The sequence below is a fragment of the Coenobita brevimanus genome, chromosome 23 (assembly GCF_032717465.1).
Source record: "Coenobita brevimanus isolate Jiangsu-jjx chromosome 23, ASM3271746v2, whole genome shotgun sequence".
Classification (NCBI taxonomy): Eukaryota; Metazoa; Arthropoda; class Malacostraca; order Decapoda; family Coenobitidae; genus Coenobita; species Coenobita brevimanus.
Genome location: NC_136976.1, coordinates 53528166 through 53548799, shown reverse-complemented (window position 1 = coordinate 53548799; position 20634 = coordinate 53528166). Strand labels below are relative to the sequence as shown.

General features: G+C 43.2%; 1 protein-coding gene across 1 annotated transcript in view; it reads left to right on the top strand.

The window, feature by feature from the left end:
• Positions 1–20634, top strand: part of LOC145392973 (uncharacterized) — a 327964-nt gene that overhangs the window by 94478 nt on the left and 212852 nt on the right. The window contains exon 7 of the mRNA XM_080267267.1: positions 14149–14292. Coding sequence (XP_080123393.1) covers positions 14149–14292 — 144 coding nt within the window. The remainder of the gene's footprint in view (positions 1–14148; positions 14293–20634) is intronic.

Genomic DNA, 20634 nt, shown 5'->3' with positions numbered 1-20634 from the left:
GTAAGCAGTCTGTTAGATCAGAGCAGTGATATTGAGGAGAAGATAACACAGGTGAATGAAGCTGTGCAAAGCTACAAAAATGATGTGGAAACCACTTATGCTGAAATGGTGAAAGTAAAGAATGACTTGGAAACAAGGGTGGAAGAAAAAAGCATTAAAAAGGAAATGAAAAGAACAATCCAAAACAATCCTAAGTTAGTCAGAGATTCAGTAGATATTAACAAATCTATAGTAATCACTGGTATAGAAGAGGAAAAAGTAAAAAACAAAATCTCAAGAGACAAAAAGGAGATGGCAAATGTAATGGGCATATTGAAAGAAGTATCAGAGGAAATCTGTAGCAAAGACATAGAGGAACACAAAAGGTTAGGGAAATATGAGAAAAGCAAGTCAAGACCCTTAAAGGTAACCTTCCAGAGTGTAAACACCGTGGAGGAGGTACTAAAAAATGCAAAGAATCTTATGGAAAAAGAGGAGTTCAAAAATGAATGGATAAAAAGATGCCTAATACAAGAGGAACTGGAATTACTGAAAGAGAGGAGGGAGGAAGCAAAAACAAAAAATGAGAGAAGATCAGAGGAGGAGAAGAATACATTTTTTTACAAAGTAATTGGATTGTGGGTACGAAAATGGTACATAAACAGGAGGGAATAAAAAGGAGGAGGGTAGTAGAACCAAATCATGACAAGTATATAAACAAGATGATTAAGTTGACGTACTCAAATGTGGATGGAATGGTATCTAAATTATTAGAGATGAATGATTATGTCAGAGAAAATGAACCACATATAATATGCCTAACTGAAACAAAATTAACACCAAGGATATCGAATGACATCCTAAACTTAGAGGAATATAATATATGGAGAAGAGATAAGAACTTAAAAAAAGGAGGAGGAATTATAATATTAACTAAGAAAAATCTAAAAGTCAAAGAAATAGAATTAAATATACCCTCACAAGTAGAACTGATTGCAGTTGAGATAAATACATCTGAAGGGAAAGTAATTGTAGCCAATTTGTACATGCCACCCAGATCAAATACATAGGAAAGAGACGAATATGAGGACCTGGCGGAGAGTACAAGTCAGAGTTTAAAAGCATTATTACATAAAATGGAAGAGAAATCGAAAAGAATTATACTAACTGGAGATTTTAATACAAATATAAATTGGAATACTCTAGATATAATAAGCCAAGAAAGCTGTTGGGACCCAAAACTCCTGGATCTTGTGCAAGAGTTTTTCCTAATGCAGCATGTAATGGAAAGCACCAGAAAAAAAGAACTCGATATGCCCTCAGTGCTAGATCTCATATTTACTAGGCAAGAAAATGATATTGGCAATTTAATATATCACCATTCGGCAAAAGCGACCATGTAGTACTAAATTGCAATTTCAGGATTGCATATGACGTACATAACAGCAATGAAAGTTACAAAAAAGAGCCTAAACTATAAAAAGGGAAAGTATCATGACCTAAAGAAGTACTTCCTAGAAACTGATTGGGAAAAGAAGCTTAGAGGACAAGATTTAAATGCTATATATGAAAAATTCTGTGAACTTTATGAAATAGGAGTCCAGAAGTACATCCTACAACACAAAGAAGCAGAAAAGAAAATAAAGAAATGGTTCAATACAGAATGTAAAAAATCAAAAGAAAAGAGAGATTTGTTGTGGAATAGATACAGAAGACACAATAGTGAAAGGGTATATAATAATTACAAACAGGCAAGAAACGATTATACAAGAATAAGGAGGGAAGACTAAAAACAGTTTGAGGAGGATATCATAAATAAAAGTAGTGATCAACCAAAGCTATTTTACAGCTACATCAGAAGCAAAACCAAAGTAAAAGATAAAATACAATCCGTTACGGACGATGGAATCACCTATACACAAGAGAAGGATATTTGTGAAGCACTAAAGAATTTCCAATCAGTTTTTACAGAGGAAAAAAATTTTGAGAGGGATTATGTGGAACATGCATGCCCACACATACTACCAGATATACAAACATCAGAAAAAGAAATACAAGGGGAGCTAAGTAAATTAGACGGAGGAAAAGCAAATGGTCCTGATGAAATTTCATGTTGGGTGCTACGTGAATGTGCAAAGGAGTTAAGTAAACCATTATTTTTATTTTTCAAGAAATCCTTGAGTCAAGGTAAACTACCTGATATTAGGAAGAAAGCAAACATTGTTCCCTTATTCAAGAAAGGGAATAGACAAAATCCACTTAACTACTGACCAGTATCACTAACCTGTGTTGTAAGCAAGATATTAGAAAAGCTTATAAGAAAAGCTTGGGTAAATCGCCTTGAAGAACACAGTATGATAACAGAAAGACAGTTTGGTTTCAGAAAAGGAAAATCATGTGTTACTAATCTGTTGAGCTACTATGACAGAGTAACAGACACATTACAGGAAAGAGAAGGATTGGTGGACAGTATCTATTTAGATTTCAAGAAAGCATTTGACACAGTACCACACCAAAGACTTTTATGGAAACTGTGCCATCAAGGAGGAATTCGAGGCAAATTGTATTGTTGGATGCAAGCTTTTCTCATAAGAAGAGAAATGAGAACGGTACTAAGAGGAAATTACTCATCATGGAAAGAAGTGACTAGTGGAGTACCACAGGGTTCAGTGCTGGCACCAATCATGTTTTTAGTGTATATAAATGATATAGACAGTAACTCTGAAAATGAAAGCTATCTAAATATGTTTGCAGATGCTGCAAAAATACAAAGGAGTATTATTAATACAGACTCTTGTAGAGAGCTACAAGAAGAATTAAATAAACTTCATGAATCGAGTAATACATGGCAAATGGAATTCAATGTGGACAAGTGTCATGTAATCAAGTTTGGAAAAAGTGGAAAAAGACTTGATTGGGATTATACATTCGTTTCATTTCGTTTCGTTTTGTTTTTAAAGGCTCCAACATGCTTGCATGTGTTGGCCTTGGTCACCTAATGGCGGCTCTCCACGCTGCACGATCCATTGCAGCCTCCCTGTTCAGTCCCTTAACCCTAAGGTCACACTTAATGACCTCGTCCCATGTCTTTCTCGGTCTACCCCTCACAACCCCACCCCCAATATTAACACTTCTCACCTTTCTCACCCAATTATCATCCCCCATCCTCTCCACATGTCCAAACCACCTCAATCTACCTCTCCTCATCACAACACCAATACACTCCAGTCCCATCCTACCTCTCAACTCTTCCATTGTAAACCCAGCCCCTCCAGGCCTTGGACGCAGGGACGCACTGCACATCCACCTAATCATTGTCATTTCTGTACGTCTGAGCCGGCGAATGTCTTCCTCCTTCACTGCCCAGGTCTCACTGCCATACAGCATTACACTCCTAACACATGCTGCATACAAAGACCCCTTAGCACGTAGGGAGAGCCCTCTCAATGTCAGGAGAGGCAAGAGCTCCCTGAACTTCTTCCAACCACTTCTCACCCTAGCCACAGAGCTAGCTCCAGCCCCACCTCCAGCACACAACATGTCTCCCAAATAACAAAACTCTTCCACACACTCAAGAGATTCACCAGCAAGTTCAATCCTTTCACGTCTGACGATCTCCACCTGCTCACCCCGGCACACCGTACACATAAAATCAGCATTATCTCGCAGTCTACCTCTGATACCACTACATCTCTTATGCACCCATTTATCACACACACTGCACAAGATGGAATTACTTCCCACGCCCTTGTGGCAAACTGCACATGGCCACTCTCCCTCGTCTTTGACAGTACCGCCACCAACCCTAGATATCATCACTTTTGTTTTATCTGCATTTACCCTTAAACCCTTTTGCCCCATACCATCTCTCCACTTCCTAAACCTTTCCTCCGCCTCCCTTTCATTCTCTGCAATCAACACCAAATCATCAGCATACAACAACTCCCACGGGAGTCCGTTTCTAAAGTCACGTGAAAGGGCTTCAAGAACCATGATAAACAACATGGGACTCAAGACTGACCCCGGATGCACACCAACATTCACGGAAAACTCATCACTCAAATCTCCATTCACTCTCACCTGGGTGTGAGCACCCACATACATGGCCATAACCACCCTAACCAGCCACTCCTCCAAGCCATGCTTTCTCATTGCCCACTTCACCACCTCTCTAGGGACTCTGTCAAAGGCCTTTTCCAAATCAACAAAAACAAAATAAAGATCCCATCTCCTACCAATATATTTTTCCTGAAGCTGTCGAACAATGAATATGGCATCAGTGGTCCCCCTACCTGGCATAAGCCCAAACTGCATCTCATCAATATTCACTCTTTCTCTAATCATACCTTCTAAAACTCTCTCCATTACCTTCATTATCTGATCTAAAAGCTTTATACCTCTATAATTTCCTCTTTCCAGGGCATCACCCTTCCCTTTATACACATTTACAATTATACTCTTCAGCCAATCATCTGGGACAACACACTCATAAATAATCCTGTTTATCAGGTCAGTGACTAAACTCACCCCTATATCTCCTGAGGCCTTCAACATTTCGGCAGTCAACCCAGACACACCTGCTGCCTTCCCCACCCTCATCCTGCCTATTGCCTCACTCACAGTAGCAGTATCAATCAAAGGCCAAGGGCCAGACACTGGATCTGCTGGCTCCAAACCTTCCCTGTCCCAGTCAAACTCCTCATTCAACAACCGTTTATGATGCTTTCTCCATGCATCTTTAATATCCTCACTGTTCACCACTACCCTTCCTTCATCATTCTTCACACACTGCTCACCTATGATATCCCGATTATCCCTCTTCACCTGACCTGCCACCCTAAATATATTTTTCCTTTCCCCATGATTTAGGTTATCAAGTAATTGTCTCTGTGACTCAGACTTTGCCCTGTATACCTCTCTCCTAGCCCTACGCTTGGCAGCCAAATATTCCTCTTTGCTACCACCCTTCTTCCATTCCCGGAAAAGCCTTCTTTTCTCCTTAATTGCAGCTTCTACACCCTCATCCCACCACCAAGTTACTTTATGTCTTGGTGGTCCTCTTGTCCAGCCGCATGTTACATCAGTAACTCTCAAGAAATTGTTCTTGAGGGCTTTGTACTGTTCATTAACGCCTCTGTCTACAGCTCCCTGTTCAGCCACCACTCTCCTCAACTCGCTATAGAAGGCATCCCTTACTACTTGGTTTTTCAGCTTCCATATTTTCCTCCTAGGTACATAAGTCCTCTTTTTCATCACTTGTTCTTTAAGCACCATATCACAAATCAATAGTTTGTGCTGCTGCACACACTCCTCACTTCCTATAACTTTAACATCCCTCACTAACCTCCGATCGGCCCTCCTAACCAGAAAATAATCTATCTGACTGCTATTTCCCCCAGACTCATACGTAATTAACCTACTGTCTCTTTTCCTAAAATATGTGTTGCACACAATCATGTCCGTTGCCTCCCCAAACTCAAGTATCCTTTCCCCTTCTGCATTCCTTAGACCATATGCACATCCCCCATGCACTCCTTCATAACCTTGTGCTGCTTCACCTACTTGACCATTTAAGTCCCCTCCCAAAATCACTATCTCATCATCCCACATACCACCCACTACACGTATTAAATCATCCCAAAATCTATCTTTCTCTGATTCATCCAATCCTGCCTGTGGAGCATATGCCGATATAATCACAGCTATCTTTCTTCCCAACAGAATTTTCACTACCAATATCCTATCGCTTACTCTCAAAACATTCATAACATATTCCACCCATTTCTCCGCAACCATCACACCAACACCTCCATATCCGTCTGTCCCCCCCTGCCAAAACAACTTATAGCAACAGTCCTTCCCAACAATCTTTCTGGCTGATCCACCCCTGTACCGGACTTCCTGCAAACACGCCACATCCACCCACCTCCTACTGAATGCCTCAACGACTTCCCCTGCTCTTCCCCTCAAACTTCCCACATTCCATGAACCCACCCTCATCCCCATGGGTGATTTACTGTCCTCAGGCTTGCTTTGAAACCTTTTTTGTTTTGTCATCTTCAGTATTAATAAATGGGGACAGACACAGCACAGGTCCCACTCACTGCACAATCCCAGGTCCAGGCAATGGATCTGGGACCCCTAGCCCACCAGCTTGCCAGTGGCTGTGGTAGTGGCCTCGGGGCACCCTGCCAGGACAGCTGCAGGGATACCCTCCAAGCGCGTCTTGGCACTGCAACTATCCTGCCATTATACATCCACTGATAGGGCAGCCTCCTGGGGCGCTACTCCCAGGTTCGGGCCCCTCTCTATTGGGCGGAAGCGGCAGCCTGGGAACCGCAATGCCCTGTATCCTCTAGCACAGGCCCGAGCCCCATCTCGCCCTGGACCCATGATCTATGCCGGCGGAACCCCCACCACGCCTCCCCCCAGAAGTCCGCCACTAGGTACCGGGGGCAAAGTTTTCTGGCCGCATGCCCTTGCTGGCACCAACCCCTGTAACGTAGTGGGATACGTTGTGTGAAATGTAAAGTGCATGTGGTGTAGTGCATAGATAGTTAGAGGAAATGTTTGGGAGAGTATGCTGGTCTACTCACCATGTTACTGTCACACTGAAAAGGTCAGCAAAGGGGGATGGTTAGATAGCTAGTGAAACAGGAGCTCCAGCTCTCCCTATCACCAGCATTCCCACTCCCCTCGGGAGTACTACCCTGTTCAGCCCGTGCTACGGCCTCCTCCTACATTAGGAAATAAAACCCTACACACATCAGAAAGAGAGAAGGACCTAGTTGTGATTGTCAATAACAGACTATCTCCGGCTGACCACATCAGTGAGAAGGTATGGAACATGTATACACTGCTTGCCAATATGAGAATAGTGTTTACATACATAAATGAAGACATGCTAAGAAAGATAAAAACATCATTCATCAGACCAACCCTGGAGTATGCATCAGTAGTCTGGAGTCCTCATCTCAAAAAACACATAGACAAGATTGAAAAAGTTCAAAGGGCCGCCACAAGATGGGTACCAAGTTTAAGGGATCTAAGCTACGAAGAAAGACTAAATAAACTGAATCTACGAACACTCCAGGAGAGAAGGAAAAGGGGTGACATGATTATGCTATATAACTGCATATCAGGAAAGGAGAAAATAGACATAAATGATTACTTAACGTATGGGGAAGCTTCAGCAAGAGGACGCTGCAAAAAACTGCATAAAAAGAGAGGTGATAAAGACGTAAGGAAATTTAGTTTCCCAAATAGAGCAATTGATCAGTGGAATGCACTACTGAATGAAATAGTGTGTGCCAAAACAATTCACAAATTTAAGGATATGTACAATAAATATGGTTTAAGACACGGGACAGTACGAGCTTGACTCATTCCTGTAAAGATACAGTTAGGTAAGAACACACACACACACACACACACACACACACACACACACACACACACACACACACACACACACACACACACACACACACACACACACACACACACACACACACACAAAACTTGGTGTAACATGCAGTACATCAGTGACATTTAAACAATGCATCACAAACATTAAAAATGAATTAACACCAAGACTCAACATCCTAAGGTCACTTGCCAGTACAACATTTGGACACAACAAAGAAACCACCATCGCAGTATACAGACAGTATGCATGTTCATTGATGAGTTATACAAGTCCTGCTTGGGCTTCTAACCTCACTAAAACACACTACAACACCCTACAGACCATACAGAAGAAGGCCCTAAAAATAATCACAGGCTACATTGCTACTAGACCTACGGACCACCTGCACCAAGAAACCAAAGTCCTCAAAGTCAAGGAATGTCTAGACACGAGAGGCACACAAATTCGTGCCGCAGCCTCCACAAACCCACACCATCCACTACACTACATGGCAGCACATCCACACACACCAAGGAACATCAAAACAACGCCCAGCACACGATACCATACACAAATACTGTCATCTCTCCCCTCCTCACCTGCCTCAAACCAGCTTCCAGGAGCATATCCATGCTTAGATCACTTGCCATTCCATTCAGTCACTCAGAGACAACACACAGCTGGATGCACGACCTCCCGATATCCATCCTTCTGAATCCTTCCTCCCTCGTCCACCTGGCCAGGCTGAGATGTGGGGATCATCCAGCCCTCTTGAGTTATCAGCAGAGGCTGTATGACAAATTCGCTGATGCCTGTCCAGGATGCAGCACAGTACCCCATACTATTAAGCACATTGTGGAAGACGGCATTGCATACAATCGCATGCACCAACTGTGCAACATACACTTATTGAGAGCTCTGTGGGAAAGCCTGGTCTCGGCCATGGCCTTCCTTAGGGACTCGGTGCTGTTAGGTCAGACTGCCTAGGGAACAACTACTACTACTACAACACAAAATATGCTCAAAGATCTCTCTGGGGAAGGCTGGTCTTGACCATGGCCTTTCTTAGGGACTCAGGGGTGTTGAGGGGAACAATTTCAACACTACCACTGCTACTGTACTTACAGTACAGTGTAACTCTACATGCAATACACTAGGTAATCTGCCTCCCCCCCCCCCCAAAAAAAAAAAAAAAAAAGGCCTTTGTGGTATTCATAATTTGTTTGAGAATTTTCTGAGTACATTTTCAAGTTTTGATGTTTTTTGTATTTCTCTTATAAGTAATGAATAGCATTTAAAAAGTAGTCTTAGTTTACAGTTCTTATCATTGCCAAAGACAAACTGACGCCATCTCTTGGTGCACTGAAGACAAGTGGATGTCATGTTAGAAAGCCATTTTTTGTGCAGAATTTCCCTCATCAGGGGTGATTTATTTGTACTTAACCTAAATTTTCATAACTTTTTTCCCCTAACTAATTTCCCATAACTTAAACCTAAACTGACCAATTTTATGTTAACCTATAGTTCTTCCAAATTATCGAGATCGTTTGGGCGTTGTCCCTCACGGGAATTCCCCTTCGTGCGACACTGCCAAATCTATACCAAAACACACCTCTCTGTCTCATGTCAGCTATTTTTCATTCATTCATTCATTGCCAGACGCCATGTATCCCAAACAGGGTGGCCAAGGGCTTAGAGTTAATTGTTTTACAGGGAGGGGCACTAATCCTCCACCAACCCCACTTGACATGTAGGGATGCCAACAGCATCTGGTGTTCCCAGGCGGTCACCCATCCAGGTACTAACCAGACCCAACGTTGCTTTTACTACTTCTAAATGAAATTTATTTACAGTATATATGTATATATAATTCTCTAATAAGGCTATATAGTGTAAGAAAAAGCCTATTGTTTTTAATAATAACAATGACTTTTTATTAATACCTCAACACTTGGCACCATTGCTTTCCAACGCTGTCACGCTTGGAGGTGAGTCAGTGAGGGTAGGTCAGGTGTCAATCCGCTGGTCACTTCCTCTATGACCGCCATTAAAGATGATAAGCTCCTACCCCTACTACTCGCCCTCATTTGCTCCACAGTCGAGAAAAAGAACTCTGTTTACAGCATTACAGTAATAAGTATTTTTTAGAAGAGAAGGCAAACAGAGGACCTATAATTCACAAAACCATATAGACATTTTACTGAAATAAATCTCCATAAAATGTAGATTTTATATGCAGAGAGAGATAGTGAGAGAGAGAGAGAGAGAGAGAGAGAGAGAGACAGTCAGGAGGTTTTCCTCAAATTCTAATAATTCATAAAACCATATAGGCTTTTTATAGAAATAAATCTCCATATAGCTTTGATTTTATATGCAGAGAGAGAGAGAGAGAGAGAGAGAGAGAGGTAGTGAGCTGGGAGTGAGGGTTGTCCCTTGAAGTTTGTCTCTAATCCAATAATTGGCCCTGTAGAAACTGTGGTAATGTCACACGTAGGGGAATTCCCGTGAGGGACAACGCCCAAACGATCTTGATATTTTGGAAGGACTATAATCAGACCTATCCTCATCATCATTCATCTTCATCACCTGGACCTCCTTTCCACCCTAGGGCAGGGTGAGGAATAGCAATGTCCAGACAGCCCAGGTTTGCCCAGTTCATTGGGCCATGCTTCCATTCACTCATCATTCAAACCCTTGAAATCCTGGCTCCATCAGATAGGCCAAAAAAATTTCACTAAGTTCTGTGGCTTCACATATACCTATCTGATAGAGCCAGTCCGAACACTATCACATTAAAAAGGGGTGCCAAATCCCTGGTCATGCACTTGTGTGCACAGAATTCATCCAATCAGCTCGATCTCATATAATTCCCTTAGCCTCACCAACTTCCATACCTCCCTTCCTCACACACTTATCCACCATATCCCTCCACCTCCTCCTTGGCCTACCTCACCTCCTTCCTCCTTCAGATTCGCTCACCACTCAATCGTTATCCATTCTCTCCACTTGACCAAACCATCCATCTCACTACACTCTCTTTGAGTTTAGTGTCTGCAGACTTCCTCACTCCACGTCTTTCATGAATCACATTATTCTGTATCCTATCCACTCAGTCATATAAGACAGATATTGAGTAATGCTGTCATCAGGAGTAATGAAGTGAATCTTACTGCTTTCATGCCCGGTCAGAGAAGCTTTGTGTGGCAGGTAGCAACTGACCATCATCAAGTGACTGTGCACAACTCTGAAGTACTGAAAGTGGCTTCATGGAATGTGAGGGCATTACATCAGGCAGAAAAGTTAAGGAACACAGAAAGAGAAATGGCTAGGATAGGGATCGATCATCTCGGTATGTCAGAGGTTAGATGGCCAGGAGTGGGTAGGATAGACTCGGATGAGACCACGATAGTTACTCTGGAGGTGAGACAGCAGAGAGAGGAGTTTGAATGTTCATCATCATCATCATCCAGACTCCCTTTCCCACCTTAGGGCAGGGTGAGGAGTAGCAACATCCAGACAGCCCAAGTTTGCCCACTCCAAAGGGCCATGCTTCCATTCACTCATCATTAAAGGCCTTGGAATCTTGGCTCCATCTGATATGCCAGAAACTTTCACCACATTCTGTAGGTTCACATAAACATATCTGATAGAGTCAGTCTGAACACTGTCCCGTTAAAAAGGGGTGCGAAATCCCTAATCATACACATCTTCTCACAACATTCATCCAGCCAGCTGGATATCTTGTCAGTCCCATACCCTCATTGACTTCCATGCCTCTTTTCCTCACACACCCATCCACCATATCCCTCCACCTTCTTGGCCTACCTCACCTCCGCTCTCCTTCATATTCGCTCCGATATACCTTGTTCACCACTCTGTTGTTATCTGTTCTTTCTACATCCATACCATCTCGGTACTCTCTTCGATTCTGGTGTCAACATCTTCAATTCTGGCGTCTACAGACCCTTTTCATATCTTTCACGAATCACATTACTTTGTATCCTATCCACCCTCTGTACGCCACGTACATTCCTCAGCAGACCCATCTCCACTGCTCTCACTCTTGACTTTTTACCTTTGGACCACAACATAGTCTTACATCCATATGTCAGAGTTGGCACTAACACTCTTCCATGTAAGCCTTGCACAGCCGCAACACTCCAGCCTCTGTATTTTATCAAGGCCTTCATAGCACCAGCTACTTTCCTTCCTTGTGTAACTCTACTTTTCACTTCTTTTGCACATTTTCCTCTTGTTTAAATCACTGTACCCAGTTATTTGAACTCTCCTACCATTTCTAGTTTCTTTCCATTCATTGTAACATCACACTGGGAGTCACATTCTCTGTTAATAACCAATACTTTACTCATTTATATATTTAATCTCAAGGCGCGACACTCACAGACATCTACAAAACTCTGCACAAGTCCACCACACTCTTCTCCAGTATTTGCAGGTAGCACTGCATCATCAGCATACAACAAATATGAGATATTCCATCCATCACCATTCATTACCAACACCATCCCTCTCTCCATTACTCATGTTTTTACTTCTCTCATCACCCCATCCATAAGTACAGTAAAAGTTCTCCAATCCAACCACCAATAATCCGAATATCCCAGTACTCCAAATTCTTCACAGCAGAATTTTTCAAAATTTTCTAGGCTTCATCTAAGGATTTAACAGGCTTGGACTTCCTGTTTAACGTGAATGTACCTGCCGGCAACTATTCATCTACAGTTCTATGCATTTCCTGTGAGTAAAACAGTAATGCATATAATTTTAAGTATTTATTTAATGATCATGTACATAATTCTAATGCTTTCGGAGGTCCCTCCCAACAGTCCAAAAAGAACAGTACTCCAAAATCCCTTGGTCCCCTGCCATTTGGATAACAGGATTTTTACTGTACAGTATACTGAACAACCATAGGGACATCACACAACCTTGTCACATGTCCACATTGATCATGAACAACATAGATTCTCACTTACCCATACAAATGTCTCGCTACCATCATAAAAACTCTTGATGGCACCTGGGAGCTTACCATCTACACCATACATTCGCAAAACCTTCCACAGTCCATCTCGATTGCTTTGTCATATGCTTTTTCAGATCCATGTATGCCATAAACATCTTTTAATCCTTCTCACCAGCCTTTTCTGTTATCTGTCTCACCTCGGATATTTGATTCACACATGCTCTGCCACTCCTAAAGCCACCCTGTTCATCACTCACTAGGACTTCTGAGATCTCTCTTACTTTATAATAATTCTACCATATACTTTCCCTACAACACTCAGTAAACTAATGTCACAGTGTTTCTTGCACTCACCTAGCACACCTTTATTTTTGTTCAGGGGTACAGTCACTGCTTTTTTCCACTCTACTGGCACAGTTTCACTTGTCCATGCCTTCTTACATATCTCCGACAAACACTTCATTCAGCTTTCTCCACTACACTTGCTCATCTGTGCATACACCTCACCAACCCCAGCTGCTTTCGTATTTTTCAGCCACTTCCCAGCCCAGCCTTCTTCACTGTGTGAGTGTCATGTTTCCTGGCACTGCATTCCATCACTGTACACCCCTCAAACCAATCATATTAACAGTTGCTTTGCTTCCTCCATTCCCATTCATCAGACCTTCGAAATATTTTTCCTCATCCCAATGAGTTAGTAATCTACCACTTACACCCTTCACATTGCTCTCAGGTGACTGCCCTGTCCTCTCTTCCTGCCTTCTTTCCTTCCTTCCTCTTCTCTCATTCTTTCCTTCATTCTTTCCCTTCCTTCTGTCTGTGAGTAACTCTACACTGCCATCACGCAAGACCTTCCTTCATTATCAGTACGTAAAGATATTGCTTCTTTAGCATTATTTTATAGATATTTTTACTGTAAGTGTTCAAACGAACTGGCTTCAATTGTTCCTTCCCTTCACATTTTCTCCCAGAATACTTGGGCAGCCGGGAGCGCCCATGAATTCACACACTCTTCCCTGCAATGCAGAACCTCTGCTTATCAAAATTCATTTATCCCCGGAACTACTACTGTCTGGAATTTGCTTCCTGGGAGTTGTTTCCCACAAACATTTGATTCATTTCAGTTCAAGTCCAGTTGTTATGGGTATTTTATGAATGGAGGATGCCTTTAGGCAACTTACTTTTTTTCCCTTTGTTTTTCCTTCCTCCATTCATTATCTGTTTAAAAAAAAATAAAAGGAAAAAAAAAAAGCCAAATGAATTTCCTGTACACCAGGAAACCATTTACTACCCTGGGTGGTAACCATGTAACCAAATTATGGCGCCTGGTGGTTTAGTGGATAATTAAGGCCCTCCAGTCGGATTGAATGTGGGCAGGTTTATATCCAAGGGATGGTTGGGGTTTATTGCTCACTTAATGCCACTCTGGTGGCTGGTCACTCTCATCTTAAATGTCATGACCAACTTGCCTAGCCCCAGGTTCCTACGCTTCTCATGGGGCAACACAGGATTGGATGATGGATAGATGGATATATTTATTAGTTACCACAGTTTAACACATACCATTACATTAATATGCATATGTTGTATTGATTGCTTATCACAGTTTATTGTTATTGCAGTAGTTTGGTGGACCAGGTAACCTTGAACAAGGAGGTTTTACTGTAATGTGATGTTGAACATTTACCTTGATATTGGGCATTGAGGCCTATCCAACCTTTGATGTAGGATTATGTAGCCTGGTAATAGTAAAGGTTTGTTAATACTCTGGCAGCGAGATGGAGAAGCGCAGCATCAAGTCATATTCCCAGACCCTGGAGCGACTCACCATGTACACAAACCCTCGCAGTATCAGACACCTCGCCTCTAAATTCAATATTGATCTCTTCTCTCATTCATCCCTCATGGGCAGTCTCAGGTGAGATATATGTATATTTTTCTTATCATTGATGAGTTTTGTATATCACTGAGTTATATGGGGGAAGGCAAAGAATCCTCTATGTATATTTTTCTTATCACTGATGAGTTTTTTTATATCACTGAGTTAAATGGGAGAAGGGAAAGAATCATTTATGGTATGTATTTTTTCTTATCATTGGTGAGTTTTTTATATGACTAAGTTAAATGGGGGAAGGGAAGGAGTCCTCAGCAGTATGCCAAACCTTTATATGTGCATTTATGTTACAGGAAATTTGTGTAAACAGGGATTTCACGAAATCCCCAGAGAATTCATGAAATGAGTTTAAACTGGGATGGGTTAATGTGGGTAAGGTTAATTTTAGACTGTGGTTAGGTTAGGCATGGATAATCTTGGTTAAGTGTAGGTTAAGTTGGGCTAGGTTAGTTAGGTTAGGTTAATTTATATGAATGCTTAACATAAATTAGCATTCATATCAATTAACCAAACCTATCCCAGCTTAACCTAAATCTAACCTAGATTATCCCTGCCTAACCTAAGCACAGCCTAAATTAACCTATCCCAGTTTAAACTCATTTCACGAATTCCCCAGGGCTTTTGTGAAATCCCTGTCTACACAAATTTCCTGTAACATATATACAGTAATCCCTTGATCATCTGACATGATAGAGCCAAAGGCATGACCAGAAAGGGGCAAACCCATACCCTGCCTGTACCCAACCTATATGTACAGTACCCCTCCTAATTTTGGCAGTGTTTTCCGGTCTTTCAGCAGTGTTTAGACAGAACATGCATGGGAATATCCAATATAATCCTAGACACTCAAAAAGCAATGCATAAACAACATAAGTCCACACAAAAATAAGTGAAGTTGCAGTAAGTATTTTTGACCCTCCCAGGAACCATAAGTTTTCAAAAAGTTTCTGGGACAATAGATTAATAGCTGCTTCTGCAACACAAAGAAAACTTTCCCACAGCCAGATATGGCCCCAGCAGTTGGTTATATTGGTATAAATTGCATACCATCATCATTACTGATGTTTATACAGTACTATAAGATAAGCTAATGAAAACATACAAAACTGATGAGTAAAAGTACAGTACAGAAATACAGTGAGAATAAACTTGTTCAAGAGTAAATGTTACCTTCAGTAGCTTCCTAGCATCCTAGTGCAAAATATTGCCTGCACTGTGAAGGAGCTAAGCATATGTCTAGATGCAGATTTTCATGAGTTTTCTCGTGGTATTTTCAGAATTTTGATACAGCCAATAGTACAGTAATTCCTCAGTTATCCAGACATAATAGAGCCAAAGGCATGTCTGGGTAGTGGCAACATCCGGATAATGAACACTATTCCTCTACCGCACCCAGACCCTACCTATACCCACCTCCAACCTATACCAAACTTATTTCTACAGACTGCCTGTCTATCTATCTATAGCCTGATGCCCTAATCCCACAAAGGGTGGCTGCAGACAAAATACCTCTAAGTCGCTCTGTCACCCATCATTTGACTGCCCTCCCCCCAGCTCACTTCCCCTTCCCTCATATACCTTTAAACTCCATCCCTGCACCTCATCATCGGTCTCCCCCTCCCTCTCCCTCCCTCCACTTCACCTACATAAACCCTCTTAGTCAGCCTTTCATTCTCCTTTCTCTCCACGTGTCCAAACCACCTTAGTGTATTTCTCCTAATTTTCTCAGTCACATCCACATCCACCCCACAACGTTCTTTCACTTCTTCATTCGTCAACCTGTCCCTCCATGTCACTCCACATGCTCCTCTCAGGTAACTCATTTCCACTGCTCACACTCTTGACTTGTTCCCCTGTAGCAAGATCCACACCTCGCTTCCATATGTCAGGGTAGGTATCACAATACTATCATGCAGTGGCTTCTTAACTTCCATACTCACCTCCCTATTTCTCATCACTGCTTTCAGTGAACCAACAACCTTCCTTCCCTGCTGTACCTTTCAAGCACTTCATCCCCTAAGGTTCCATCTTTACTCATCACACTACCCAAGTACTTGAATGCACTCACATTCTCCATATCCTCACAATCCAACCTCCCTGTGCATTCTGTGACTTCATTCCTCTCAAACACCATAACTTTACTCTTGTTTACATTAACTTTCAGACTCCTCTTCTTACACACTGTCCCAAATTCATTCACCAAACCTCGCAACTCCCATTCATCTTCACTCAACAATGCTGTATCATCAGCAGACAGCAACACTGGAATCTTGCACACCTCACCCTCATTCATTAAAGCCTCCCCCCACATCCACTGCCCTACCTTGCACAGTACCCATGTGTAATTTGGCAGTGTTTGCCGGTCATTCAAGCGTATTTAGACATCAACACACACGGAGGCATATCAAAAGTAATGGTAAACACCAAGAAAACCATGCAAAAAAAACAGAAAACCCAAAAACCCTACCAAACACTACAGTATGTACAGTACACCTCCTTATTTTGGTAGTGTTTTCAGGTCATTCTGGCTTATTTTGGCATCAAAACATGCTTAGGAATATCCTAAATAATTTTCAACACCAAGAAAACCATGCAAAAAAAAAAACTGAAAACCAAAAAACTATCTATCTATCTATCTATAGCCCGACGCCCTAATCCCGCAAAGGGTGGCCGCAGACAAAACGCCTCCAAGTCACTCTGTCACCCACCATTTGACTCCCCTCCCCCCAACTCACCCCCCCCTCCCTCATATACCTCTCAACTCCATCCCTCCACCTCATCCTAGGTCTACCCCTCCCTCTCCCTCCCTCCACCTCACCCACATACACCCTCTTAGTCAGTCTTTCACTCTCCATCCTCTCCACATGTCCAAACCACCTCAGTGTATTTCTCCTAATCTTTTCAACCAAAAAACACCCTTCCTAAACACTACTGTATGTACAGTACCCCTTCTTATTTTGGTAGTGTTTTCAGGTCATTCTGGCATATTTTGGCATCAAAACATACATAGGAATATCCTAAATAATTTTCAGCATCAAGAGAACCATGCAGAAAAAACAAAAAAAAGTCCTACCCTAACACCACTGTGTGTACAGTGCCTCTCCTATTTTTGGCACTGTTTTTGGGTCATTCTGCCATATTATAACCTCAAAACACATATAGGAATATCCTAAATAAATTTTAGCACCAAGGATACTAGGAAAGAAACCTAAAGCTACCTGCCGAAAAACATTTGGTTGGGGTACTTACCACCCAGAACACTGCCGCCAGGCTTCGTAACCCACCACCTCCAGCGGGTTGTCCCATGTGATCTAGTGGCAATCACTAGCATCTGACAGAGGATAAAGAATCGTCTTCATCATCCTCAACCTACTGGAGCTGTGCGTTGTGGTGGTGGTGGCCTTCCTACCTCAGGAGACTCCAAAGACAGCCACAAACTTACTTGTAACAGACTCGGCAGCTGTCGATGAGCTCGGTTGTGGGTCTGAAAGTGACAGCAGGAAATGAGGTGGTGGTGGTGGTGAGAATGGGCTGGCACTCGTGGGGGTCGCAGGCTTGAAGAATGAGTCGATCTTGGTCTGACGGTAGGACCAACGATTCTGCCGGAGAATAACAACAGCCAGGACTGCCCGCAGCTCCATCGCCAGGCTGAGCGGCACCAACTCCATGTCACAGTGCAGATGCTCAGCATACTCCAGCTTCCCCTCCAGGTAGCCATAGAGGACACTGAGATGAGGGAGTGAAGGAGTTGCGGAGGGCTGCGGGTCAGGGTCCTCATCCTCATCCTCGTCCTCATCGGTCCTGCTGTCCTCTTCTGTGGCCGCTGAGGCAGCAGTGGCGATCTCCTCATCAGACATGGTCTGGTATCTAGGATCGTTTCCACCGTCATCCAACCAATCCCGCACTTCATCAGTGTTCACCTGCTCTCCTGCCTGTCTGAGGTGACCGTGGAAATCATCCACGTCAAACCCATCGAAGTCGTGCTCAGCTTCAATTCCCTGCAGGAGACTAGACCATGCGCCCTCGAGGGTTTTAATGGAGACTTCGGGTCATAATGCCGAAGATTCTACAAGGTCTGCTTCCCACCTTTGGCCTCCACCATGTCCTCGTCATCCAACGTCACCATCACCCCATTGAGAAACCTCCGGCGGTACAGTCTTTTCGCAGCCATGATCGCACCCTGGTCCTTTGGTTGAATCTTAGGAGTCGTATTAGGCAGCGGAAACATAAACCTATTCCACCCGTCAAAAAACAACCAAATCCTTCTCAGACAGATGCACAGGAGCATTGTCCAGGAGGAGGAGTGCCTTCACCTGCTCATGAATGATTCCAAGGACTTCCATTTGATAACGGATAACCTCCTTAACGAAATGTCTGCGGAACCAATCTCCGAAGATGTTAACGGTAAACCAGGCCTTCACAGAATGGTACCACACAACAGGCAGACTATCTATCAACCCACAGAGACAGCGTTGTTGTTTTGCATGCCCAACAACAACAACGGGTTTGAGGCGGTGCGTCCCGTTAGCATTGGCACAGCACAAAACAGAGACACGTTTTTTGTACAACTTCTGACCAGGCACAGACTTCTCTCTTTCCTCAGCCAGGGTGTGGGTGGGCAAGGAGCAGTAGAACAGACCAGTTTGCTCAGCATTATAGACTTGACCTAGGGCAAGGCCCCTGTCCTTGATCAGGCACTGCAGTTTCTGGCAAAACGGGCCAGCTTCTTCCGCTGCCATGTCCAAGGCTTCACTGTGTGCTTTACAATTGGTAAGTCCATGACATACCTTGAATCTGAAGAGCCATCCCTCCAGCGTCTTGAAGTCCTGGACATTGTGCAGGCATGCAAACTTCTCAGCAGCAGCCTTCACTTTGGTCCCACACACTAGCACACCAGCTTCACTTTGATGACGAAACCACATCAAAGTCGACCGGTCAATAATGGCGTGCCGAGCCTGGGCCATTACCTTCCTGTTGCCGCATCATGTGCTTTTGCCAAAGTCCTGTCCATACTTTTTAAGCTTGTTGCATGACTTCTTGATATCAAACAATGTTGAACGGTCTATATCGTATTCGTGAAGAATGTGTCCTGTGGTCTAGCCCGTGTCAACCTCGCCCAGTATCTCATGCTTCTTCTCCAGACTCAGAACCTTCCTCTTCTGCTTTTCAGGTTGTGGTGGGACCATCAGCACACACACAAGAATGCAGCAGAGCAAGGCCACAACCTGATGAAGGTAGGGAACCACCACAAAAGCAACTGCAGTCACAGCCATCATTGCAAGCAGAACCACTCACGAGGAGCAGAATCACACCCAACGGTTGCTTTTGAGCACAGAGAAAGCTGCTCACAGCAAACTGATTTATGTCTATAAGGTTCACTTCCGTTTCCCCAGGCAAGGGTTAGTACATGACGGCAACAGCAGATGACCAGTAGATCACTGCCTCAGGCAGTGTATGACTCATACGGCCTGCCAGGTGACTCTGACCATTCGGTAGGGAAGCGGACAGGCGTGCGTGAAGGGGGGTTTCCGCATTAATCCCGGAGGCCAGGGGACTCCTGCCATTCAGTGTAGGGCTGGACGGGCAGTTTTACCATACATTAACTCATGGCTTGTAGTCTGTGTTGCACACGCGGTGGCCTGTACCCCTCAGCTGGGAACAATGCTCGCCTCCTCCGTTCAAAAATTACCAAAGAATTATCTGGAAGATATGCTCAGTGTCTTCCCCAGCCAAAATTACATACAATATCTTTACTTAACCTTACCAAATCTAACCTTTCCTAATAGGGCTGCTTGGTTAAGGAGGCTGACTGTTGTATTAAAACAAATACCCATACTAAATGGAAGTGTATTGTACTGTACATACAGTACTGTACACACATGCAGTAGAGTACTGTGTACTGTACAGTACTGTAGTACTGTACTGTCATATGCATTGGTGCAGAAATTACCGTAGTGATACTCTGTCATCATGGCGTGTGAAGGAATCTCTTTGTGTGTGTGGTGCGTGTATGTCTCCCAGTGGTCGTGCGATTTTTGACCTTCTGTAGAGAGGCGGATGGGGGCTGCCACCAAACATGTACTTGTGGGTTGTGGTCTGTGTTACATGCATGATGGCCACCCACATCCCTCAGCCAGAAACCACACTCGCCTCTTCCTTTCAAAAATAACCTCAGGATTTTCTTGAAAATACAGTACGACCTCACTATAATGGACTAATTAGGGCCCAAACCATTCCGATAAAAGCGACATCCAGACTTCCCCCTGCTAATCCGGACTTTTTCCGATATATCAGACATTAATCCTGATTGCTTGAACGGTTTTTAAACTGTTTTGACTACCATTATGGCACTGTACTTTGTTATAA